Consider the following 27,200-nt stretch of genomic DNA (forward strand, 5'->3'; position numbering starts at 1 on the left):
CCTCCATACAAATTCCTCTCTTCTCAAGACCTCACACCGCTGCCTCGGCCCCACGGCGCTGAGACGCACACACCGCCAACTGTTGAGAGTATTAATTAAAGTCAATCACACAAAGCTTTACTGAGGGTGTGTGTGTGTGTGTGTGTGTGTGTGTGGGGAGGGGGGGGGGTATCATTTAGAGAAGCAGAGTATAGGTTTTATGGAGCCTATCTTCCACACACACTGTAATTTCAACAGATAAGCCCTCTATTAAATTGCACACATGTAGGCTGGGGGGCAAAGCGATGGGCTACACTCCAACATACTGCAGCTATTTATTCAAATCTCCAAAAGCCATTCTTCTCACCAACATTTCCTTTCCTGATATAATGTTAGTACGCTCTGCCAAAGTAAACTACAAGCTGCCGCTCACACCACGAGGCAGCCTACAGGCTATGAGCGTTTTTGCAATTCCAACAGCGCTTCCCATTATGTGATATAAGCTGCTGTTGCATAAAATGGTGGCTTAATGGATGCCACGCTTTAATCACAGCAAAACCAGTCTGAGTTGTTTCACTGCACCAGGCCCCGAGGCAATCAGCGGGCTTTATTCCAAAGTGAATTCAGCTTCAGGAAGAAAGAAAATGCTGCACAATGTTCACGCTTTATATTTGACAAACACAGATGATTATAATCTTTGAAATGTTACTATTTTTAAAGTAAAGATAGCTAAAAACAAAGGCAGATATCTGATTTTTTTTTTTTTAGAATAAAACTTTGCCCACATGGATCAAAAGTTTCATCTCATCTCATATTCTGGAGAGAATGGCTGAGTGACATTGGGTCTCATCTGTCCATGTATAACATGTATGAGATGTACAACGAATTTGCCAAACCAAAAAAAACTACAAAGAATTTAACCTGTCAAACTGTCACACCGGTATTACATTAAGTAATACAACACTGTATTACATTAAGTAATACCAGTGTTTAGCATCAAAAGTGACCTCTGGGTGGATTTTACATCTTTCTTCAGTCTCTCACAGAATTAGTATCAACAGCAGCATGGCTCCATCTAAACTCGGCCGTGGACAGACTTAAATCTCCTCACGTAAACAGGCCATTTTGCTCCAGCAGGGCCTCCCTCATGATATCAGCCCACTAGCATGTTTACAGTAAACACCGGCGTGGGGGAGCTGTTAAAATGCACCGACCCCCGACAGCCTCCGCTCCTCCTCCTCCTCCACCCGCTGCCCCGACTCACGACAGCAAGCTAACCTTTTTATTTTCGGGCCACAGCGGTCAGCAAATGTCAAATCTCACCGGTCACTAAACTTTTCCACCAGCCAAACTGATTTTTAGAACCGAACTTCCAATGTTGGCTGACAATATGGACAAACTTAACAGCCACAGCTTAAGATTTACCAACATTTGGCTGGTGGCTGGTGTTAATTTCCCACAGCATGAGAAAGAGACGTGAGGGGTTTGGGGGACAAATGTGGCCTGCTGGCCACCAGTTTCCCACCCACGTTCTATATTTTATACACTGTCTCAGTGTGCTATGGTGATTAGACTGACTTTTGGATATTTTAGGCATCTTGTTGAGGCGGTTATCCAAGGCGACAGACAAAGAGTGCAATAAGATTCAATTCCTGCATCACCAACATTACAATCAGCCAACAGTAAAGAGATTTATTTAATTATCTCTGTTGTGTTGTCTTGTTATGCAGCGTTGTCTTTTGAATGACCTTGTCTATTGTGTGTTTTGTATAATGGTGAAAATGAACAATAAAACTCTTAATATAAAAAAAGCCAACAGTAAAGACAGCAAGAGCCAAAGCTGCTGTGTGACTTACTGAGCTAACAAAGGTCTGAATTTCCTTTTTTTAAATATACTGTATATATATAGTTTATATTATGTATTTTTTTATCAATTTTATACAGTTCACAAGAACACAAGAAAAGGGTGAGTGGATCTTCAATTAGCATTAGTTACTCAAAGTGACCATGTAACATGATAGGGGCATATACGACAAAAATAACAAGAACTAATAGTAGTTTAGTACTGTTTAACCCTATTACCATTACACTGCAGGCAGAAAATCTGACTACATTACTATAGTCCAACATTTTCTCATAGCTGGTGAGCAAAACAGTCAATTCCATTCACGGCCTCTGCATTTATGGGTAAAGTAAGAATCCACAATGTCTGTTTTGTTACTGGTTTGAATGTCCAATAACTCCATTCATTTACATCCAGACTTTCCCCATTGAGCCTCTGCTGTTATGGTCATGGTGACTTACAATAATTGTAACAGTAGAATAAGCTTCAATTGCTAGCTTGCCCACATCACAAGAAACCAATAGTAGGAAGTGCATGGGTCAAACGCGATACTGCCATGAGAACAGATGTAACAAATCAACCTGTAACTCTACAACGATCAGGTATGATAGCGAAGAGCTTGGAGAGGAAATAAAAGAAAGAAAGAAGGTAGAACAGGTTTTCTGACGTGACAGAAGCAGGTCAGGTAGAGGAGGGAGGCGGGGTTTCCTACCTGTCTGAACTGCTCCTCGTAGGTCCAGTCTCCGTGGTCCTGGCCGCCCAGCTGGCTGTGCGTGGCGTGGGGGGGGAGGATGGCCACGCGGGGCTCCTGGTCCACGCAGGGCCGGGCCTTCAGCAGCTGGGAGTGGGGGTGCAGCTGGCGGTGCGGCAGCAGCAGGATGCCCTTGCCGGGGGCCACGGCGTCGCGGCCCGTGGGCAGGCCCTCCTCCGCCAGGTCGTCCTCAAAGTCCTCCTCCATCTCGCCCTCGAAGTCCTCCTCGTCCCACTTCTGTTTGCTGGAGGGAGAGAGGAGACGAGACATTGGATTTATTCTCATAAAAAAAGACATTGCTCTTGAGGATATGCGCTGAGGAGGCCACCAAAAACACATAAGCATGGGTCCTGTGAAAAGAAAAATGGTCAGAATACAAATTAAAGCAGTAAAAGAAATGTGGAAAGTTGCCTAGTGCAGCTCTAACCCCTTGCACCCTGATTTTCCCTTTAAATTTCCCCTTAATAGCTTCAAAGTTAGAATTTTTTTTTTTTACTGTATGCCAATATCACATCCATATTAGGGCTGGGCGATATGGACAAAATCAAATATCACAATATTTTTGACCAAATACCTCGATATTGATATTGTAGGGATGACTACTGGTGCTTTCACAAAATATTTACACAATGAGATTTTTGATAAATAATCATCAGTAATGTGGATATAATGACTAAGTGGGTAAAGGCAAATAATAGAACAGCTAGAACAGTCTGGTAAGTTCAGAAAATGACATCACTTTACTGTAATGCAGCCTTTAAAACCAGGAAAAGACACTTATGCCATATCACGATATTACGATATCCAAAATCTAAGACGATATCTAGTCTCATATCACGATATCGATATAATATCGATATATTGCCCAGCCCTAATCCATATTCTGTATCTGCTCATTCCAACGCTTCGCTGAAGCTATAGCTGCTTATATTGAGTGTTATATTCATTTTTTTATGGCTGCACCATTACATCAAATGGAAAAAATCTAGATGTCTTGTGCATCATTTTATACACATTTCCCTGCAATTCAGCCTGACATGTTCGGCATCTTTGGAAACCTTGGGATCTTTACTGGAATTTAAAATAGAGTTCTGTGAATTTGAACAAAGCTTGGCTGCACAACATGCGTTTGTAGTGATGGACCCACTGGTGAGACCGGTGGGGCTGAAAATGAATAGCATGCGTGATAGTTACATTGGATCCTGTGCAGTGGGACATGACTGGTTCAGGGTTTATGAGTTAAGTCTTTATGAATCAGGTTATATACGGTCTGTGTCAGATTAATTTTGAATATGGACACAATTAAATTAAGTGATGTTTATGGGACTCAAAGCCACCAAATATCTGCTATCTATAATGCTCCTTTCATGTCTGCTTTGAAGTGATCTGGTTTATTTTGGACTTCATAAGGATGCGAAAATGCGTGGTGAAATTGGTTTATGCGCTGGGAGACTATTATTGCATGTATATTTGAGAAATTAAAGAGGAGGGGGAGAGAACTAAGGGTTGTGGGAGCCAGATGTGGCAGCTGCCCATCACTGTTCTCGCTTTTATATAATATTCTAAAGCTGTAACAATTCAACTACGCCTGGGAATGAAAAACAGCTCTTTCACTTCATCAGCCTGCACAGCTAGACACATTTCTGAATTTTGGAAAGGACAACTTGGCTGAATCTCGGTACTTACATCTGCTCCTCCTCCTCGGAGCCCATCATGTCTTTGTACTGCTCCTCCCCTTCCTCATCCTCATCGTCCTCGTCTTCCTCCTCCTCGCCGCCGCTGCTGCGCTCCGACATGGGGCTGTCCGACGCCCTCTGCAGCCCGGCCGCCACGGCGCGCATGGCCGCCAGCGCCGCCATCTGGGCCTGCTCCGCCTCGGGGGCGGGGCTCCCCATCAGCTCGTCTCCTCCTCCTCCTCCTCCTCCTCCTCCTCGGACCTGAGTGTGTTGGGCGGCGGCCTGCTGCTGTAGCTGCTGCTGCTCCAGCTCCATCAGCAGCTTGGCCCTCTGCTGCCTGTGCAGGTTCTCCATGACGGCCTGCAGCTTCATCTCCGGGGAAAGCGACACGGCGTGCGGCTGCCTTGCTTCCCCTCCCTCCCCCCGTGAAGAGGCACCAGTCGGGGGCCGGTCGGGGGACGCCTGGTCAGTCCTGATGCTTCTGCCCAGAGGGAGCGATCGTCCACAGCCCCCCTGCTGAAACAGCTAGCAGCTGGCTGGGGGCGGGGCGGGGTGGGACGGGTGTGTGTGTGTGTGGGGGGGTTATGTGGAAGTGCGGGTCCTTGAGGAGAGATGGGAGGAGGAGGAGGGGGGCCGGTCAGAGCGCTGAGACATGCACTCAGAGGTCGACCGCAGCTCCGGGGGAAGAGTCCGGGTTTTTTTATCCTGCAGCGAGGGGAAACCAGAGCCGGAGCAGAGCGGAGCGGAGTCTCACCAAGGCACCGGCAGCAGAAATGAAGGTGGGAAAACGCAGCTACGGACACCTACAGGGACCTGTGTGAGAGAGAGAAACACAGTGTCAGACTGACACTTCCCTGCTCTCAGACTGTCTGAAGCGTTACCTTTTGTACTACCAGGTGAAGAGCAAAAGCCTTTTGTTTTGGCTGCGAGGCTGTGGAACAGCTTTCCTCAAAGCATCAGCTCAGCCGAACCTGTCTTAACACCTATTTTTATCCAGTGGCATTTCACTGGGTCTGACATGTTCTTTAAACTCTTTGCTCTCATTTAGTTTTTCGTTTATGTCTTAATTTTGCTACATTGCCTCCTTTCCCCTGTTTTGTAACCCCCTGATTTTGTAAAAACACAACAAACTAGTTTTGGACTGTAAAGAGCTATATAAATAAAGTTTCTTGACTGTCAAAAGTAAAAACTGAAGCATATTCTTTACAGAACATGACTAATAATTTTCAGACTTGTGACTATGAAGCACCTGACTGAAGTTTTGGGTGAAAATGTTTGTGAGCAGCAGAAATACAGACAAAACTACAGCAATGACTACAGAGCTGCCGTGTGAACTCAAATCACGAGGGAAGAAACCGCGATGGGGGGGAAAAAACTGACAATTTCACGGGCAAAAATGCAAATTTAAGTCGAGAATTTATGTCAAGCAAAAATACACAGTTCCTGGGTTAATGTCTGTTGCGTAATATGGACATTTATTTAGCATTACTCACACAAAAAAAAACACCGAAACGGCATGCTCACACAGGATCAGGATGTTTCAACCTCGCGGCGAGTCACTGAAAGAGGAAGTGAAATCACAGGAAGAACCCGTCACTTTCCTCACCTGGCTGGCTCGGTGCCAAGATGAATTTCAGTCAATGTGACTCTCGCACACCGTCTCATATGTGCAATTAAATCATTTGACTAGTAAAAAAAAAACACAAAAAAAAAACACCCAATGCTTTGGTGTTGTGATGTTTTCTTAGGTATGACTGGTATGTTTTTTCCCCTTCATTAAAATATTTTATTACCAGTACGAGACACTGTGGGAGTTTCTCTGCACCTTCTGGAGACTGAAACTCCTCTCCTACATACCTGATACCAGCAGTGCTCAGGTACGCAAAGGAACCTCTGTTTTAAAGTATAAACCCATGACATTTTCACATAAATAAAAGTCCATTTTGATACTCTCTGAGAGGGGTGGTTTAACCCTTTCATAATCCGGTGGATGGATAAAATTTCGTCATGCAAACCCTCATTCCGATCACTTTCTTTCACACGCTCGCGCATTTAACGTAAGTAACGTCAATTACTTACGTTAAATGCAATATGTAATTTCTGCCGCTAGGGGTCTCTCAATCAAAACAATAACAAAAGACGTAGTTTGATGACGTCGTGAAGTAGCGTGGGATCATGGGAGTTTTTTTTTTACGGGGACAGCTTCGGCGACAGAACGTATAATCGTGATCCGTTACGAGTGAGCGATAAAAACAATAGAATGAAAAAAACAACAGAGCGGCTAGAGCGGCTAGCTAGCTAGCTGGCCGACTTCCTTCCTTCCTCACTCTCTGACAGATCGTCTGGTGTTTCCCGTGTTTACCCGGAAGTTAGGGGGTAAAGGGGATATGACGCCATGACAGGAGACCAAATGAAACGCAGCGTTACCTTGAAGAAAATTAGGGATTTCTCTGGGTTTGAACATTGTTGGAAACATTTGGGATAATGTAAGTACACAACTCAAAAAAATAGTCTAGTCGTTTTTAGATATTTGAATGCGGAAATGTTACATATTATACCTTTAAGTGCTGCTGGGGGGGGGGTTAGAGGGTCTCGGGTGTGGAGACAAATATAGGTCATGTCAGAGATAAGAGCTGCATGTGGAGCTCTGCAGAGTCAACAGCTCATGGGGAAATGAGTTTCCAGTGCAGGTGCTGGGCAGAGCGGTCCAGTCTGACTACACTCACACTCATTCAGCAACACTGAGTAAGACCTGAACACACTCGGTCCGCTGTCACCACTTAGGCTTATAAACTCTGGTTTCTATGTTAGAGTTACATATTTTGCATTTAGCCGATTCCCCTTACAGTTCATTTCCTACATCGTCAACATTACAGGCAACTAGGGTTAGATATGGGTTTTTGAAAAGGCTGATATTGTGGTTTGATGCTGCTGAAAGCCAACATTTTGGGCCAATATTCATTATCTTTAGACTTGCGTGCATTTCCCATTTCCACGTCAAAAAAGTATTCAGTGTTTCCCTCAGAGTTTTCTTCTCGTCAGGGTGGAAAATCCATCATGGGACACTAAAACTCTCCACTGAAACCAGACTAGGGCTGAACGATTTTGAAAAAATATCTAATTGCGATTATTTTGACTGATATTGCAATTGCGATATGATTTGCGATATTAGAGGGAATGATAATTTTTATATGATTATTCTCATTTTCATTGAAAAACTTATTAAAATGATTATGGTGTGATTTTTGCGGGGATCTGTACCAAACAAAGATGTTTTCTTAAGTCTGTAGAATATGATGTGTAGGCCAGGACATCTCTGCAGCACCACAATATTTCATTTAAAATGGTATTTTGACACATTTCACCTTTAACAAATATTGCACCTCGTGCGATTTGAAAATTGCAGTAGGCCATATTGCGATTTCAAAAAACCAGACTGATGAAATTCTTTTCGTGTCAGCAGCTCTTTAAGGCAGAGTGACCCACCACAATGGTAGAGAAACTCTGAGGGAGATATTACTGTGTTTAAATGAAAAATGGATCAACAAAAAAACATTTGAAATGAATAACTGCATAAAATGTGCAACAAAAAAAAGTTGAATTTCATTGCAGAGGCTGTTTTTCTGCAGCTGTGCTCGGGGAGGAACCTGCATCATATCGGAGGTGATATGAACTGATATATCAGTCCAACCCTACAAGCAACCAATAGAAACTAGTCTGAGGCTTCAAGCCACACAGCATGCAAAGGCAGAAATGACACAATATTCCTGTCACCCTGCAGTGGTCGTGTACTGCATGTTCGAGAAGTGTGTTGCGTAAGGAAATAAGAGCTGAGACGCTCGGTGAGGCCGCGAGCGGAGAAACTTGTGTGCAGGAAGTAACAACTGACGGAGCAGATGCAGCCAGACGGCCGCGAGACGCTCAGGACTGATTCACTGCATTCTTCAAGAACAGCAGAGGCACAACTGGGCGCCTGCAGTTGTCAGATCCAGAATAGCGGCCAATAAAACCAGGATTAAAACATCTTATCTGACAGGATCTGCTTTTATTGGCACTGAGAACGGGTTAACGTGTCTCTGTTCTGTTTACTGCAACTATAAAAACAAGACAAGAGGGCTGAACAGAAGTGGAAAGTCTCCAGTACTTTCTGAAGGAGTCTCTGCAGCACCCAGTCCATGTGCACTCAGTGACATGAGCAGATTCAACTCAAATTACTCTATAACACCCAGTACACAGAACCTTATGCACCTAGATTACGAATAGATAAGCATACACATATGCATAAGTGGAAGTAACTAACTGCATTTACTCATGTTACTGTAATTGAGTAGCTTTGTTGTGTACTTGTACTTTTTGAGTATTTAGTATTTAAAGCCAGTAATTTTACTTTTACTCAAGTACATTTTAAGTGAAGTATTGTACTTCACTACATTTTAAATCCCATCCATCACAGAACAGATTGTGTGTCTCTCCATCAGCAACAGAAACTGGATCAACGTAAACTGACAAACTGTGGATCCATTCACAGTGAGAAGAGGAATCTGACTTTACTTTGTTTCTGCACTTTATTTTGTCGTTTCTAATGTTTCCAGTGAAAAGAATCCAGTCTGAACTCTGTCCTCTCTCCTGTTAGAATCACATGGAAAAGATCACAGCTAGCACCGTTCTCTGTTCTAAAGAGGAACTCAGGAACTTTTACTCAGAGGACATTATAAATCAGACACTTTTACTTTTACTTCAGTAGATTTTTACACCAGTACTTTTACTTCTACTTCAGTAAAAGATCAGCAAAGTAACAGTACTTGTACTTGAGAAGGACATCTAGTTCTCTTTCCATAGCAGCAGCCAGTAGCCTCTCTTCTCTCAGTGTGTATCATGTAATTTCAAAACAGAAGTGACTGCAACAAAACTGTTCTTTCAGCTCTTCCTGAGGGGGAAGGAGAAGTGATCGCTTTGTTGTTACGCTCCTGTTCATCGCAAGCATCATGGTTTCCTACACGCTTGATGGTGCAAATTACATTGCACCACTACACATGTTCTGCCCCGTTTCCTCTGTGGCCGAGACAAGGCCGAGGCTTTTCAACCTTTTCGATTAATAGAATGATGGTCATGTGATGCTACAAAAGGCTTTGAAACGAGGCGCTGCACATTGTACACTGTCCCTGTAAAGAAGACTGAGACGAAGACAAATGAAGCGACGACGAATGTAAAGTGTTTTCTCAGTTCTGTGTGTATCCCGCCTGAGAGAAAGGACCCGACTGCCTGGTCAACGCCTGCAGTCACTTCAATAAAGCAGATTGAGTTCAAATGGAAATCAATCATGTGTCATCAGAGGTGTCAACTTTGCTTGAGTCTCAAGTCTAAATGAAGAACAGTCAGAACAAATCAAGAGTCCGGTATCAATTCAATATCTTAAAGAAAACTAAATATCTATCAATCAATGCAATATGGTTTTAATAGGATAAAAACTTGGTAAGAGCATCTTAAGTTTGATTTCATCATTCCATACAAATTCAGAAGACAGATTGAAAATGAGATTTGTTCCAGCAGACGACTGAATTTAAATTCTAAGTCATTTACACAAACACAAGATCTCAAGTCGAAACTTTAGAAACCTTTTCAAGTCGTCAAAGTACAAGTCAGAGTCGAGTCCCAAGTCACCAGAACCGAAGTCAAGTCACGTCTCAAGTCTTCTCCTCATGCATCAAGTCAAGTCTCAATCAACTAAAATTGTGACTCGAGTCTGTGTGCCTTCATGACCCAGGAGTCTGCAGGTTTTCAGTCCAGCCAAACACCACAGCCGCTGATTACACTGATTGTAAACCACTTAAACCAGAGAAGAGGGATGGATCAGTGAAATCAGCTGAAGTGTTTGGTTGGAGTGAAAACCTGCAGCCGGATCTGCAGCAGGACCAGACCGGACCGGACCGGACCGGACAGCAGCAGCTGACGCCTGCTTCGTGCTTCCTGTGCGGCTCGACAGGCGCGAGCTCCGTATGAATTCAGGCGTGACGCATCTGTCTACCTCGCCGTTTATGCTTTTCGCGCTTTCTCATGACAACTGCGTGCCTGGAAACACTGTGAGGAAACGCAACTCGACACACGACAATCTCCCAGTGATTCTGGTTCCTCTTCACTTGCTGGGAAAAGCTTTCTTACGTGTTTTCTGTATTTTTTTTATCTGTCTTAATTCAATTTTGGTACTTTCTAGATCACCGCCTTTCTGTGTTTTATTGTATGTAAAGCACTTTGTCAACATTGTTTTTAGAAAAATGCTATACAAATAAAGTTATTATTAATATGGACTGCTCTCCATTCAGCCAATCCTGGATGGAGGTGCGTTTACGTCACTACAGTACCGTCTGCGTAGTTTGAAATTTCAGGTAGTGTGTGCGACTTTAAATGCCGCCATTTTCCTTTTATGTATGCACTCAATGCCTTGGCAGAACCTGTGTTTTTTAAAATGAAACTGTCAAATAAAATCAATCAATCAATCAACACTTTGAATTTTAAACATTTTGAATGAGCCTGACTGGAGCACTGCCGATGGAGCTGCACTGAACCTTTCGGGTGCGACTCTCCGGGGCGTGCCTTGGGTATCTCATCCTCCCACATTATGAATAACAAGACCTTGGCTAGAGTGATAAAGCATTTAATAACTAAACCAAGAGTCCGCAGATGGTGTGAAACCACATGAACCCCTTGTGGTCCAGCAGTGAATCCCCCTAAAAAACCTCCTCCTGTGTCTCCATTACACTGCAGCCAGGAACATGCTGCTGTGGCCGGTGTGTTTCTGTACTCTGTCTGCCCCTTTGGCAAGTAACTGACCCATCATCTGGAAATCCTCCTCTCTTCTAAATCTCTGGTGTGGCTGATGAATTCTAAAGTTCTACAAAATTCTACAAAAAGTTAAAGATACAGTGCAATTATTTCAACTCAGTCAAGAAAAGTTTGATGCAGATTTCTAGCACAATGATCATCATTTTGTTCAGTTTGGAGTCACCAAAGTGTTCTTAAGATAGTTCTTAAGAAATGACATAAGAGGAAATTTTAGGAAGTTCTTAAGAAGGCTCTTAAGTGCAATTCCTCAATATTTTCTTAGTAACAGTCTCATTTCTTATGAATTTCTTTCATTTTCCTACTTAAAAACTTCTCAAAATAGAGCCTGAATTAATTCTGGTTAATAAACTTTAGGCTTACTGTCATTGAGGCTAGGAGACAAGGCTAGGAGGCTAGGAGACAAGGCTAGGAGGCTAGGAGACAAGGCTAGGAGGCAACACAAAGTGCTTCCATCTACAAAACAATTGAGGAAAAACCTATTTAGGGCAACTAGAGAAAAGATTTAAATATTGGTTGCTGTTGGTAACTGTAAAATTTGCAGCTTATTTTCAACAGACATGAGACAGAGGCCTACCTGGCCCTACACCAAATAAAGCTTTACAATAAATGTTCATCTTAATGTTAGGTGTAGGGGAACCTATGAAGACTTTGAACTATAACCTACTTGTCTAAAATGTGTTTAAATATATGATATTAGAGGCTTACCTTTTCACTGTAGGAGTTTTAAGACAGGTGAAGGGCCGTCTTAAAGTTAAGAAAAAAATCAAGAACAAATTTGAGAACTTTCATTTCAAGAATACCATTTATTCCTAAGTTTTTTCTTAGGAAGAAACGTAAGAAGAAAAAATATAAGAACAGTTTTGGAGAATTTTTTCCTTTTTTAAACTAAAGTTAAGAAAAAAATGGCACTTGAGAAGATTTTTTTTCTTAAGAATGTGAATCCGGCCGCTGATTTCTATCTTTGGAACAAATATCCAGAGTTGGAATTTCACTGCCCAGCAACAATTGAGGAATGGAGATTTGGGCTAGTTTGGCAAGTAGCTGACTGGATATTGTCTGATAGACTACGGGACAACTGATTACCTATGCGTACTGTCAACCAATCAGAGCAGTCATTACAATCTGGGTGTAGGTGACATCAATTACACCAAGAAGTAGTTTGGAATTCTAAATCTGTCTGATTCTGTTGACAACCAGACAATGCTTTCCACAATGCTGACAGTTATAATAATGAACACGTCCTTTGTTAAATTAAACCATGAAATTGAGAAATGCAATTCTCATTGCACTGGATCTTTAAGTTTCCTGTCCTGACTGTAGTCCTCCTGCTGCCAGTTTAAGACTCACATCAGGGTCTTGCTCTCTCATTGCGTAACTTCCATCATATCTGAACAGCTGCTGTCAGTGAAAGAAATCCTGAGTCGACTAATAAAGGATTTCTTCCACCGTTTTATCAACTGACCTCTAAAAATGCCTTTTGAGTATAAGTGTCTGCTGCCAAACGAATACGTTCATGCAATAATGCAAATAGTCATGTTTGATGAAGAGTCCCAGACCGGACTGCCAACATGACTAGACATGACTAAACATGACACTGACTGGCCCTGTAAACACTGCCTGCCTTCCTGCCTGCCTGCCTGTCTGTCTGTCTGTCTGTCTGTCTGTCTGTCTGTCTGTCTCCCACACTTTTATTTCCTTTCTATCACTTGAATTTAATTTTTTAAGGCTTAAATGTACATTTTAAGACACACTTTGTGGACACGGGTTCAAGCATCCATCCTGAAGTGCTGAAGTGTCTTTGAGCAAGGCACTAAATCCCTACCAGCAATCAGGGCTGCTGTTGCTGTAGCTGACCTCTGACCTCTGACCTCCCTCTGGAGGGGGGCAACAGAAAGAGGTATTATAGCAATGATCATACGTGATTACAAAAAAGCTTCATACAACATAAAGAAATCCTTCAAAATGCCCTGTTGACTATAAACATGTCTTAGTGGACTAAGACCCTTAAGACTGATTAGACAACTAATTGGCTAAATGCAGGATAGGGAGGATAGGGAGGATAGGGAGGATAGGGCTCCCGTAGGGGGGGGGTTGCCAAAAGGCCACCAGGATGTACACTTTGACAGTTGGCTGAAACGATGAGAGCTAACGGGTTAATCCTCTTTTTTTTTTTTCACCCACGGCCACAGAGAGCGAGGTGAGGCTGAGAGGTGGAAGATTGCAGAGTCTGAGCAAACAGGACAGAGTGATAAGAGCGAGAGCTAAGGGTCTAATTCCAACCAGATAAAGAGACCCACACCACCTCCCATACATTACATACACACACACACACACACACACACACACACACACGCAGGACTGGCTGGCGTCAAAGCCCTCTAATGCTGAGACACATTAGTATCACAATAGCTTCATTTGCAAAGTAAAGTAAATGTGCAGGAATTTGTTTTTTGTAGCCGTGGTGCAGCAACATATTGACAACTGGACATACAAACACACAGGACACACTGGCTCAGCTGCAGGGACAGCATGTTAGACACAGTGTAATACAAAGAAGTAGGGCTGCAACTAACAATTATTTTATTTATTGATTGATTATTTATTATCGTTACTGATTAATCGATTAATTTTTTTGATGAATCAAAAATAATGACAAATGCCATCACAAATCACCAGAGCCCAAAGTGATTCTTCAGATGGCTTACTTAAAAAAAACCCAAAGTGTTCATTTTATAACAATATGAAATGGAGAAAAGCATTAGGCTAATTTACATCACATTATGTCATTTAGCAGACGCTTTTGTCCAAAGCGACTTACAGTAAGTACATTTTGTCAACAGTAGTCAAACCGACTGTATATCACAGTCTTCATCAGCTAAGACTTCAATAGGAATAAGTAGCATTTGTAGAATCAGAGCGTTTTTTGTTTTTTTTCCAAATTAAGGGGAATAATATCGTCACATGGTTAATTCAAGTGAGTTAGGGTTAGGGTTAAATCTTAGCAATGACCAGCAAATGTTTGATATTTTTACTTGATAAAAGACTAAAACAATTAATCGATTATCAAAATTATAATCAGTTAATCTTCTCTCGATCGACTAATCGATCCACAAATACTGAAGTGGTAAAGTGTTTTATTTGCTGCTCAGCGCTCACTGCTGTTTCTGCACTGTACTTCCCAGACATCTTGCATTTTGGTATTTAGATTTGGAAATACAAGCCTTTGTTTCCTTTTATGTACTGAAAGAACACGCTGTCTTGTGCCTGATGAAGCAGACTGGTTGGAGACGAACTGGGTGAGGCTTTCTGAGACTGGAAACTGGAAGATCAAAATGACTAATGATTCTCCAACTGTTTCCTCTGTCTGTCTGTGCTGCCTGACTGGAAAACAAGAAAGAAAGAAAGAAAGAAAGAAAGAAAGAAAGAAAGAGAGATTCTTAAAGTGGCAATTCTTGTTGTTTTATGGATTAGTCTCCATCTTTGTCGCTCAGCCTCATTGCTGTGGCGTTTCTGCACTGCCCTTCCCAGAGATCACCTGTCAATCAAACAGCGTGGGCGGAGTTTGGGATTTTCTGTCGATGCAGTTTGAGTTTCTGTAGGTGGCGCTCTTTTCTTTGTCTGTTCAGCCATGGTGGCTATCGCTGCTCATGCTAACTACCCAGTTCTTCTTCGGTTGATTCCAAACAAACCAGGAAAAAAAAAAAAAAAATTCTCGTGGACCACTTTAAAAGAACCAGTTATGAAAATACTTTCTTTCCAATCTGTGACAAGGCTTTCATAGTTGTTGGCAGCCTGAATGTGTGATATGCAACATCCACTGTCAACAGTTTGTCTTACATTATCACTTTGCACTGTATGTGAGGCATGTTGTCCTGCACCATGTGTGTCAGTATGTATTATGTTAGCTGCCGATGACTCTGCACCGCTGCCAAGACACAAACTCCTGGACATTCACTGCACTTGGTGAATAAAGTCAGTCTGACAAAAAGACTTCTGCTGTTAGTCCCATTTTAGGAGTGGATCATAAAATGTTCTTTCATTTTATGTTCCAGCCAGATCACTAAGGTCCTCCACCGCTTTTCTTTTAAATGTTCCTTATGTGTCCCGTAAAAGTTCCGGTGAGAGTGCCTTCTGTTTTTATGCCCCTAAACTGTGGAACTCACTGCTTCTGGATATTAGAATGGCAAGCTCTCTCTGTATTTTTAAAAGGAAATGAAAGACCTATCTTTTTAATCTGGATTTAATTTGAAGTAATGTTATAGCCTTAGTTTTTAAGTTCTAATCATTGGTTTTTACTTTATTTTTTATCCCTGGTGTTTATTTTATTGTATTTTTATTTTATTTTATTGACTCTTTTAACATTTTATTGTTTTATTGTTGTAAATTTGCTATGTGAAGCACTTTGGGCTGCATGCTTGTATGAAAGGTGCTATATAAATAAAGTTGAGTTGAGTTGAGAGAAAGCAGGACAGGACTGAAAATCTTCTTCCAGTCGCCTCCATTTGTTTACAGTGAAGTTCTACTTATAACTGTCTCAAGTTTGACCTGTCTGCACCATGAGACTCACTGGTGATATACTGATATCTGAGAGTAAGATTTATTTTTAAGTATATGCAGTTTACGTGCCCAGGCCAAATGGAATTATGGGACACGACCATACATCACACTGCAGTATTGATGAGTTGTACACATCTTTTCTGAGCGAAACGCTTTACATACTATGTGTCAATATGTGTGTAAGTCAATTTCTATTTACGTTTTTAAACACCACTTTGTAATATTTGAATGCGTCAACATCTGAAGTAGGGCTGAACGATTTTGAAAAAAATATCTAATTGCGATTATTTTGACTGATATTGCAATTACAATATGATTTGCCATATTACAGGGAATGATAATTTTTACATCATTATTCTCATTTTCATTAAAATGATTATGGTGTGATTTTTGCGGGGATCTGTACCAAACAAAGATGTTTTCTTAAGTCTGTAGAATATGATGTGTAGGCCAGGACATCTCTGCAGCACCACAATATTTAATTTAAAATGGTATTTTTACACACATTTGGCCTTTAACAAATATTGCGCCACCTACGATTTGAAAATTGCAGTAGGCCATATTGCGATTTCCATAAAAGTTTGATTAATTGTTCAGCCCTAAACAGAAGTAGTCTTTTTCCAAAGTTCAACATGTCAACATAGGATAGTCATTTTACAAAGTTTCCTAACTTTAACACTGAAAAAGTCAAGCTGCCAAAGGTTTTGGGTTGATGTCCCTCCACTTTCTGTACAAACAGCGTCATTACATTTTCAAAATCACACAACAAAATATATTTATATTTCAATTGATGGCTTACTTGCCTTCTCTTAGACTCTTGTAATCCATTAGCCTTTCTAATGTTCACAATCGAACAAAGTCAAATATAACAATATGAGAATTACTCAATTTCAAAGAGTTATACATTTTTATTGTTTCCTTTTTCTTAGTCCTTGTTCATCATATTCATTATTATGCTGCAGATGACACCCCAGTTTCCCTTCAGCGATTAATATAGAGTCTGTTTGTCTAAACATAAAGACACAGATGGATATTTCTCATTTTTGATTTTCAATTTTCAACTTTCCTGTGGAGGCGAACAGCCAAAGGAAACGTTGCTCTCAAACTATCTGGTGTCCTGCAGCAGCAAAGTTACAGTTTGAGGCTAAAAAGTCTCTAAGCTGTCGAGCCTTTTCGTCTCATCTTCACAAAGGGTGCTAATAAATCTCAGGGGAACTATAAAGAGCAGTTTGCATTTGGTTTGGCATAAATCAAAGTGGAACCATGGAGGAAGCAGCATAACAGTAGCCATACATGATCCCCTCCTAATAAAAAAACCCCAGAAGTCGGTCAGTGGTGCTGGTCTTGATTATGCGGCCCTCTCTCACATTCCTGGCAGTATTACCTCGCAGGCCAATAACACAGGCCCCATTGAGCCCCATTACACCAACAACAAGATCATTGAGGAAGTGTCGCACAGGCTGGTCACGCACTTTCCACCGAGCCGGAGCAACACAGCCGCCAAATCTGATTAGTCTCAGCCATGCCATAAATTAAGCGGGCAAATAGCAAAAATAATCCAGTGATCCACTTCTCAGCAATGAAATTTGTGGCTATCTATCATGTAAGGGTTTTTAGAGCAAATTGGAGAAGCAGTTTTGGAGAATATTAAAAAAACTGAATGCAAGTCTAAACTGGGTGAAGAATGAGGCTCAACTGAAGCGCTATCAAAAAGCCTTGGAGCTGCAGGAGGGGGAAACAGGACATTTATATTGCATTTTAGAAAGGAGCAGGGCCAAGAATCTTTGCTAAGGAGGAGCTGGAGAACCAGTTGAATCCACAGTGAAAACGATCTTCCACACACACTCTGATGAAAGGTTTGTAGACTGAAAGCTTGGCCTGAACAGCTTTATCTGGCACTTTGTGTATCTGACATGAGGACAATTACTTACATTTCATGCATTTAGCTGACCAATGTATCCAGAGCGACCATGGACCAACAGCTGAATTTGAAAGATTGCAGCAACATGAGGATTGACTGAGTCTGAATTTCCTCCCACATCCTCACCAGAGACTCCATTCATTTACACCTGACCTACAATGAGTGCAGCAGTAGAATAAGCTTCAACTCCTAGATAGTAGCCTTACAAGCAGCCAATAGTAAGGAGTAGTGTTACTGATATATGAGATTATATTTTCCTTTCATTAAATATCAGATATCATCGTCTCTGATACAATCGAGGCTCCTCCTGACCACAGCTACATAAAAACAGTCCAGAAAATGGGCAACCAAATTATAGTTTCTTTGCATTTTTATTCATTTAATTCTTCAGTTATGTTTTTTCCAAATGGTTTCTCCATTTCAAGGCCTAATGGATCCCAGTTTCACCTGCCACAAAGAGCTGCTAACCCTAAAGGAATTTCATCAGTCTGGGTTTAAAGAAAGTTTTAGTGTCCCATGATGGTCTAAATGCTGTTACTGGGGGAATACTTGTCATTTTTTTGGCTTTTTGGCATTTTGGTAAAGTCAGATTTAATGATATTGAATATCTGCAGAGAATATCGGCACAGAATATCAGCTATTGGTGACTTAAATAAAAAAAATATCTGTATCAGCCTTCAAAAACCCACATGGGTCGAACCCTAGTAAGGGGTGCAATGGTCGCCTTGGGCAAAAGTATTCCTGCGTCTAAAACAACCGTATATGATGGGGAAGTGCTAGTTACAGACACTTTTTTCATACAATTACATCTCATCTAACTCTCATCCAAGGATTCATCCCGTATGGATATTCAGGCCGGACGGTGTGTGTGTTCAGGTGGATTGTTTGCAGGCGTTCCCAGCCTCCTCACAGCCGGATATTGGCCTGGCGGTGTTACGGCTCGACTCGCTGCCTCGCAGGGAGACTGCTGGATCCATGAAAGCAAACATTAATTACATGTGATGACAGATCTGTGGAGTGACTGTCTTATATCACTACTGAATTATCATAAAAGCACTCTGCACGCACTAACATACAGTCAGTTATTATTATTATAGGCCTATTCAACTCTGTTCTGGCTGTATAGGTATTTATACCTGTTCATGCCATCCCAACCCATGTAAAGCTTTTTTCTTTTGGTCCTTACAGTCCGATGTCTGTGCAACATAGTCTAGATCTGTATATATTTCTGTTTATCCTTTTACTTTCTTCCATAGCTTCCTATTGGTGCAATCAGTCAGGTTTTAACCATGTGCATACTGTACAGAAAGAGACCTATTCCAAATTTCTTGCTTTCATCTTTTTATGAACTACTTACACACTGCTTTACTGCCTCTAAAAGAGACCTATTTCCTAAATTTCTATTCTCAAATTTTCTTATATTCTACTTTTGTATAATTTTGTGTGTTTTTTATGTTTGATGCGACCTACTGGGAGTGAACCACCCAGTCAAATCCCTTGTATGTGCAAACTAACTTAGCCAATAAAACTGATTGTGATTCAGATTAGTGAGGCTGGCCTGCATGTTAACACACACTGGGTTCAATGAACTGCTATTGTCAGGCTGTAGACAGACGGTATAATGACAGTTCCTATGGATGGGGATGAGGCGGGGATGGGGCGGGGGCGGGGTGGGGCGGGGGGGCATCTTCATTCAACGGCATGAACGCCCCAAACTGGATTAACTTGTTGGTTTATATGATGACGGGGGAGGTCATGTCATTGTATTGTAATCTTTCACAATCAAGCCTTTTGTCTGGAGAGAAGCGGAGCGGCCAACTGGAAATATCTTAGATAACAGGCAGCTCTAACCTACATGAGACATCCAGGAGAGAAAAAAAAAAAAAAAAATTCACCGCAAAACATGTATGACATCTCCATGTGCCGCCGCGTTGGCAGCTACGTGTGTTCCTGCAGGCTGTGTAGATCTTTCTGTGTAGATCTGCCAACTTCTCCTTGCCAAGTGCCTCTGATTTCATTAGCCTGTGATTACATGGGCAGGCAGCCAGCGCTCGACGCCGCAAATATGAAACACAAATAAGTCGGGTTTGACGGACACGGCGGCGTGTCGCTGGTATCCAGGCAGACACGTACCAGGATAGACCAGGCTCTCTGGCACTGAGCTCAGGCCAATGTCAGCCGGTGCCTGACAACATGAAGGCCACAGCCATGTTACTGGGCCTGGGACCGGCACGGCACGGCCCGGCCCGGCCTCAGATCCTCGCCCGGGCTTCTTTCTGCCTGCGTCACCCTCAGCCTGCTGGGATTCCCCCGTGGCTCCGGCCCAAGGAGTGAAGTAACTTGTGATTTTTACCCCCCCCCCCCCCCCCCCGCCTGTTTTTTTGGCAGGAGAAACACAGTAAAAGCCCCACGTGCCAGACAGGCTCTTAAGAAATGTGGATTTTGGCAAAAGAACAGCTGAAAGCGGGCCAAACCCATGCTGCTTCCCCCTCTGGCTTGCAGGGAGCAGACAGACATGCAGTCACTGTAATGCAATTTATGCCGACGTTGTAAGGTGGGTTGTTACTGCATTGCTCAGCAAAAAAAAAAAAGGGGGGGGGGAAAGGAAAAAAAAAAGATGGGAAACGTTGAAGTGACATGCAGCGGGCTGGGTGCCAAAACCCTGGAGAGGAATTTGAACGTACAGACATGAAAAAAAAACAGCCCTTAACAACCTGCAGAGGATTATTCTTTGAAAATAAGAAAACAAACATGCGTCAAACCTGTTTGTCTTGCCTGTGTGTGTCCACCTGTCATTCATTCACAGCCGGTAACCAGTTTAGTGGGCAACTGTCTGTGACTGCTGCTCGCTGAGCCGTGCTGCTGCCGGGCAAACTGAGCAGGCTGATTTAAATGTTACACTCGCTGCTTCCAAATGTTCTTCAAATACCCTCGGGCCCAGATCAGGCGTGTGTGATGACAGGAAGCTGTGTGGATTTCACCGTGTGTGTGGACTGGCCGCTTGTAAACGGTTCTAATAACAGGACGGCCCGTCTCGTTTCGGCGGCGCGAGGGGAAACCTCCGCTCAGAGAACAGACCAAAACACGCTGCTGAAGTGTGAATCCACAAACTTTAACAAACAGCAAACTGAACAACACAGGGCTGGGCGATAATTCAATATTATCGTTTATCGTCTTTCAGTGGAATCATATCGTGATGATATGAAGATATTTCGTGACACACATTTCTGCTGTCTGAATTGATGATGACAAGCAAATTTTACTTAAAAACTCTGATAAAATGAGGTATGGTGGGAATATAATTTGAATATTTCTGTTTAGTTTGACATCACACCTAACATTACCATTCGGTTCAATGAGATGAACATTAATTTGATTATTTAACGTGATTTTTCATACACAAACCATATCGTGATATATATTGATATCGAGAAAAATCCTTATGATTATCATGATATTGATTTCAACCATATCGCCCAGCCCTATGCTGAAGTGTGAATCCACAAACTTCAACAAACAGCGAACTGAACAACAGGCTCAGTGTGTGAGCGTGTGCGTCTCTGTCTGACATTACAACATCATCGAGTCGCGTGCCGGCTATTCTGGCCACAGCAGGATGTCAGTGACATGGAGCAACAACACCAAACAAAAAAAAAAAAACATACACAGAGTGCACAGAGAAGTCAAGACAGGATGTACCTGGTCCTCCGTCTGTCTGAACCTGCTCAGTTTGATATCGCTCAAACCATTAAAATGGCGGGCGGCCGGAGCGGTTTCCGCGCCAAGAGGAAGGAGGCAAAAAAAACAAAAAAACTCTCGACGTCAAAATGACACAACAAATTCCACTACACACCAAAGCTATGAAAAGACAGTCGGTGGCTCCTGGCTAAGCGGCAGGGTCTGTGTTTCAGCTGGGGATAGACTGATATCTGAGGCTGATAGTGTCGGCTTTTATTAAATATCAGATATCAGCCGGTCATGTCGTCCAGCTCTGATATGATGGAGGTTCCTCCTGACCACAGATACAGAAAACCAGACTGGGAAACCTGACATGACATTTGATTTATTCATTTAATTCTTCACTTATGTTTTCTGTTAATTCATTTAAATTCAGTAATGTCTCCCAGAGTTTCTCTACCATTGAACAGGTGTGGTGGGTCACTCTGCCTTAAAGAGCTGCTGCTGACACTAAAAGAATTTCATCAGTCTGGGTTTCAGTGGAGAGTTTTAGTGTCCCATGATGCTCTGAACGCTGCTTCAGAGGCTGATGAGAAGAAAACTACCGAAATGACTTCTAGTCTGAAAATATCCAGATCAGTATCGGCCTTCATAAACCCTAGTTTCAACATCTGTTAATGGTAAATGACAGAGAGTGTTTCTCCAGAGACAAAACACAGACGTCGATTCTTCAATTCCAAAGCAACAGCAGCGATCCCCAACATGTAAACTGGGTTTTATAACAAGGCGTGTTATTCATTAGACCGGCCTTCATTATGCAAAGGCATGGGGAGGCCTTTTAAGACCTGAACTTGATCGCCTACCATACGTTTCTAATCCACAATGGGCCAATCACAACCTAAATCCACCCCCACCCCCCTACACCCCCCCACCCCCCACCACCCCACCCCCCTCGCTGCAGCAGCATTTCTCTCCATCTGAAACACAGTGCTGGTCAGAGGATACCATATGCCACACTGGGCCAAACAGATTAGCGTAGCAATTTCTAGTCAAGCTACTAAGGTGATTGGGGTGTGTGTGTGTGTGTGTGTGTGTGTGGCGGGGGGGGTATGGGAAATCTCTCTTAAGTATTTCAATGCTTGATAATCACATTGGGCAGCCGCAGGTGGCAAGATGAACGTTCGACCATCTCAACTTGATCGTCACATTTTCTTTTCGTTAAACAACCAAACTTCAGTGAAATGATGTGTACTTTTACCTGTAATACACCCTAAGAAACTAACTTTCCTGAGTGTCAGTAAACCCCACACAACTCATTTACAAGCCATCTAGATGTGAAAACAGAGCAGAACCAGTAAATGATGGCCGGTAACTAATCAGCGGCAGCCAAAACTCACCAGCATTTGGCCGGTGGCTGGTGTTAATTCCCCCACCCGGTGTGAAACAACAGCGTGAAAATCCGCTTTTCAAATTCTTTTCCCATAAAAAATTCTTGGGAGTAAATCTTTCAAACGACTCTCTCAAGTGTTCTGCTTCATGTTCTCGTCCTTCAGGTTTTCCGCTTCTTGTCTTCAGGTCTTTCAGCATCTTCAGAAATCAGCCGCTGTGCTGAGAAAGGAACATTTCCTCATCGATTTGTGACGTTACACTGAACTGAGACTGCACCCCCGCATGATGTTAACATGACAAAGATGTTTCATAACTGTGTTTCTGTCACCTGGACAATATAGAATGACCCATAAGTTATATATATATATATAAAAAGGGAGTGACTGATATGGGTATTTGAAGGCCTTGAGTATTTCCCCTGAGTATTTTCTTCTTGTCAGGGTGGAAAAGCCTCTGAAACAGCATTCAGACCATCATGGGACACTAAAACTCTCCACTGAAACCAAACTGATGAAATTCTTTTAGTGTCAGCAGCTCTTTAAGGCAGAGTGACCCACCACACCTATTCAATGGTAGAGAAACTCTGGGAGACATTACTGCCTTTAAGTGAAGAATTTATTTACAGAAAACATAACTGAAGAATTAAATGAATAAATCAAAGGTCATGTCAGGTTTTCCAGTCTGTTTTTTCTGTATCTGTGGTCAGGAGGAACCTCCATCATATCAGAGGTGGACAACTGGACTGGCTGATATCTGATATTCAATGAAAAACCAATATAATCCCAATGTATCAGCCTAACCCTGGCTGTATATAACATACTGTATATATGCACTTCAGTTACTAACCACAAATTCCTACACATTCACTTTACTTTGCAAATGAAGGGATTCTGACTGGCGTAGGAGGATTTGCTGCTGGGTACGAAATGCAAAAGCTTTAAAACCAAACTGGCTTCCTGTGCCTCAGGGCCCCCCCCCCTCTCTCTCTCTCTCTCACCCCACCCACTCTCATGCCACCCCCCACCCCCCCGGCCCGCCACCCGGTGAGCCCCAGGGTGACAAACTAACACCAACCAGCAGACAAATGCCGGCCAGTTTTGGTTGTGGCTGTCAGGTTTGTCAGCTTCTACCAGGTAAACAACCAGACTCTCTTCTGTTGACGCAAAATAAACATAGGCTGAAGAAGAAGAAGAAGAAGAAGAAGTATAAGTTGTGTTCACTGCCCAGGTTGAGTCTGGTGAAATCATGCCGGGGCCAGAGACATATTATAGTGGGACTCACATTGGTTTCTGCAGCCCAACACCCTGCTGTTTCACTTCAGTCCAGTCTTGGACTTTTCTGACATCTTGGTTTCGTGTCTATCTTGACTCTAACCTTTTCCTGCCTACCCAAAGACTTTCAGAGTTGTTCTCCACCTGATCCAGTCTGGTTTATTTTCTCCCTCACCACTACAAATAAGTTAAAGGTGATTTCAACTTGTGTAGTATGTAATGCCTCTCAAACCTGTATGCATTGATCAGTTGGGTGTTGAAGGGTTTAAGTCCAGAGCTCCTGCAGAGCAGACTGTTCACCCTTAAGAAACTGATTAAGTATTATTTTTTACATTTGGAAAGACATGTATGCTGTTTATTGCCTGTTTTGGTCTTGGACTAAGACTCAGTTTGATCTGGTCTCAACCCTCTTTAGACCTGGTTTTGACTACAGCCCTGTCAAACCAGTATTACGTAGTATTACCACAGTATTACTGCAGTATTACCACAGAATTATTAGTTTGCATAGCAGAAAGGCATAAAAAGCCAAAGATGACATCTGGCAGTTGCAAATTTCATTTCCCTTTCATTCCTAAAGCCATCTTCAGCTCTCAGATGTTTCTTCACTTTGTCCTCCAACATGACACTTCGGCTGACAAAATGTTTCTTAAAGGCCTGTTTCTAGACACTGTCAACAAATATTATGTGCTAACTTTATATCTTAAGTATAGAGCAATATATATAGGATGTAGCCTAATGCAGAACCATGTATGTTTAATGGCGTTGTAACGGCTCTAACACAGAAATGGTGGACTCAGATTGTAAAAGACGAGTTGCCACCATGAGGAAAATCACCAGGCATACCCATATGTCATTTTAAATCAATTTCACCGCAATTAATCTGCATTTTTACCCACAAATATCCACTGTAAGATTTCGACTGTAACAGCTGACGCACCAACTGAAATTATCCAAATACTGGTCACTAAAGCAACACCATAAACAGCCAAAGACACCGAATACCAATGTAGTAAATATCTGTAATTACCTATATCAGTTGATAGGTATGGTGTCACGGTGTGATGGTGTTTCGGTGAAACTAGCAAACCGAGTTGGGTTAACGTTAGAAAACGTAACGTCACCACAGTTTAGCTAACCCTGTATCTGAACGCAAACATGAAAATTGCTAGCTTCTGCTCGTTTATTTCCTAATCTGTTTGTTTGAAATCAGGCCAAACCGCAGAGAAACCCTTGCCAAAAATAAAACAGCAACTCTAAATGAGATTATATATAACAAATACATTACATTAAACGGTGGTTAAAGTAGGTTAAACGGACGCATGGCAGTTACTAAGTCTATCAGCTACCTATAAACTATTGATAAGGCGATTTGATAACGTCGTATGTATCGATAAATATGTCCGACAAGTGAAGAGTAAGACAGAAACAGATGGCAACGATGGAAACTGAGAGAGATTTGTAAAGTTAAACGTACTGTAAGACATAGGAAACACGAAAAAAAAGAGAAAAATAAACTTACCAAATCGGCTTCCGTTTTGTTTTTACACTATTGGGAACCGGAAGAAACATTCCTGGTTTTTTCTCCGTTTGGTTTGAATCCAGTCCAAAAAAAAAAAAAACATAAAGAAGAAGAAGGGGTTTGTGTTGCGTTTATCAGCCGGGAATAAAGTGGTTTCATGTGATTGTATAATATCCACGCATTCGGCTTTTTCCGTGTAATTGGGTTTCGGAGTTACGTCTTCTTGGTTCAGAGAGCGGAGCTTACATTGTACGAGGCGTGGAGTCTCTCCAGCCTGAACAGTCAAATCATTGGTTGACAAACAGCAATCAGATGCAAATTCCTAACCTCTGAATCAGCAGGGACAACCCCCCCCCCCATACACACACCCCGACACAGGGGCTGTCGGCCAATGTAATTATGTGAAGCACTGGGGAGCGAGGGGGAGGTATATACAAAGGTGGGCATGTGTGAGAAAGACTGTCAAAACCTGATTTATAACTCAAAACACACCTGGCATTTTCTCTCCCTGCAGTTCTTCACACTTCACCCCTAAAACTGACCGCTGTGTGTTCGTTTTGTTCCCCCGGTGACACTTTACAGACGGTCCCTTGATGGAGAGCCCCCTGTATTGTAACAGCAGCAGGGAGGCTGGATGGGAGAATTAAATGCTGTGTGTAAAACTGTAAAACTACATAAAACATGCTGTGTGGATGGTTTGGGTGGAAGAAGCTAACTTTCTGAAAATATAAAGGTGTGTAAAGTGAGTTTAGCTGGGCTAAATCCCACCTAACCTACACTTTGACACCTTTTTTAGGTTGAAAATGTATCTTGACAATGTAAATTTATAGTATCATATAAGTAGCAGTAAACTGAGCGTTGTGTAGACATTTTGTTCCAGTGTTGAGACCTTGGAGACTTGTATTGTACAGCAGGGAGGCTGTTTGGTGTAAAACTGCATAAAATAAGCTGCAGTGGTGGAAGAAGTACTCAGATCTTTTACGTAAGTAAAAGTAGAAACACCACAGTATAAAAATACTCTGTTACAAGTAAAAGTCCTGCATTCAAAATGTTACTTACTAAGTAAAAGTACAAAAGTATTAGCATCAAAATGTACTTAAAGCAACAAAAGTAAAAGTACTCTATTATGCAGAATGGCCCATTTCAGAATAATACAGTATATAATATTATTGAATGTGTAAGCATCACTTTAATGTTGCAGCTGGAAAAGGTGGGGCTGATTTCCACTACTTTATATACTGCTGGGTAGCTTACAGTAATCTATAATAATACATCACAATTTATTAGTTGATTATATTTTGTATTAATAATCTCAATCTGCAAAGTAACTAGTAACTTAAGTTATCAAATAAAGGTAGTGGAGTAAAAAGTACAATATTTCCCTCTGAAATGTATTGGAGTAGAAGTATAAAGTCGCATAAAATGGTAATACTCAAGTATAGTTTAAGTACCTCAAAATTGTACTTAGGTACAGTATTCAAGTAAATGTACTTAGTTACTTTCCACCTCTGATAAACTGTATGGATGGTTTGGGTTGGAAAAATGAACTATTATGAAGCTCTACATCTTACATTCTGAAAATAAAAAGTGAATAAAGTCATAAAATGCTTCATGGAAGCTAACTTTCTGAAACTAAAAATGTAAAGGTGTGTAAAGTGAGTTTAGGCGGATTAAATCCCACCTAAACTACAGTTTGCCACGTTTGTAAAGTAGCAGTACACTGAGCATTTTGTAGACATTTTATTCCAGTGTTGAGATTTTGAAGACTTGTATTAG

General features: G+C 41.9%; 1 protein-coding gene across 1 annotated transcript; it reads right to left on the minus strand.

Moving 5' to 3' along the window:
- Nucleotides 1-25,648, minus strand: LOC139639665 (AT-rich interactive domain-containing protein 3A-like). The gene is made up of 4 exons (XM_071513815.1): nt 25,425-25,648; nt 4,260-5,062; nt 2,535-2,817; nt 1-79 (listed from the first exon to the last, which is right to left on the minus strand). Exons 2-4 carry the CDS (start codon nt 4,619-4,621, stop codon nt 32-34), a joined length of 693 nt encoding a protein of 230 aa, XP_071369916.1. The 5' UTR covers nt 4,622-5,062; nt 25,425-25,648; the 3' UTR covers nt 1-31.
- Between the last annotated feature and the right edge of the window lie 1,552 nt (nt 25,649-27,200).

This window comes from Centroberyx affinis, unplaced genomic scaffold (genome assembly GCF_046629955.1).
Source record: "Centroberyx affinis isolate AG114_WGS23_722 - 3 ecotype Tasmania unplaced genomic scaffold, CSIRO-AGI_Caff_v1 ptg007547l_1, whole genome shotgun sequence".
NCBI classification, from domain to species: Eukaryota; Metazoa; Chordata; class Actinopteri; order Beryciformes; family Berycidae; genus Centroberyx; species Centroberyx affinis.

Excerpts from the sequence above, each read along its gene's own strand:
- LOC139639665 (XM_071513815.1), bottom strand. The coding sequence starts at position 4,621 with ATGAAGCTGCAGGCCGTCATGGAGAACCTGCACAGGCAGCAGAGGGCC. Across the intron at positions 2,818-4,259 it reads TCCGAGGAGGAGGAGCAGAT|CAAACAGAAGTGGGACGAGG; the intron begins GTAAGTACCGAG and ends CTCTCCCTCCAG. Across the intron at positions 80-2,534 it reads ACGAGGAGCAGTTCAGACAG|TTGGCGGTGTGTGCGTCTCA; the intron begins GTAGGAAACCCC and ends TACTCTCAACAG.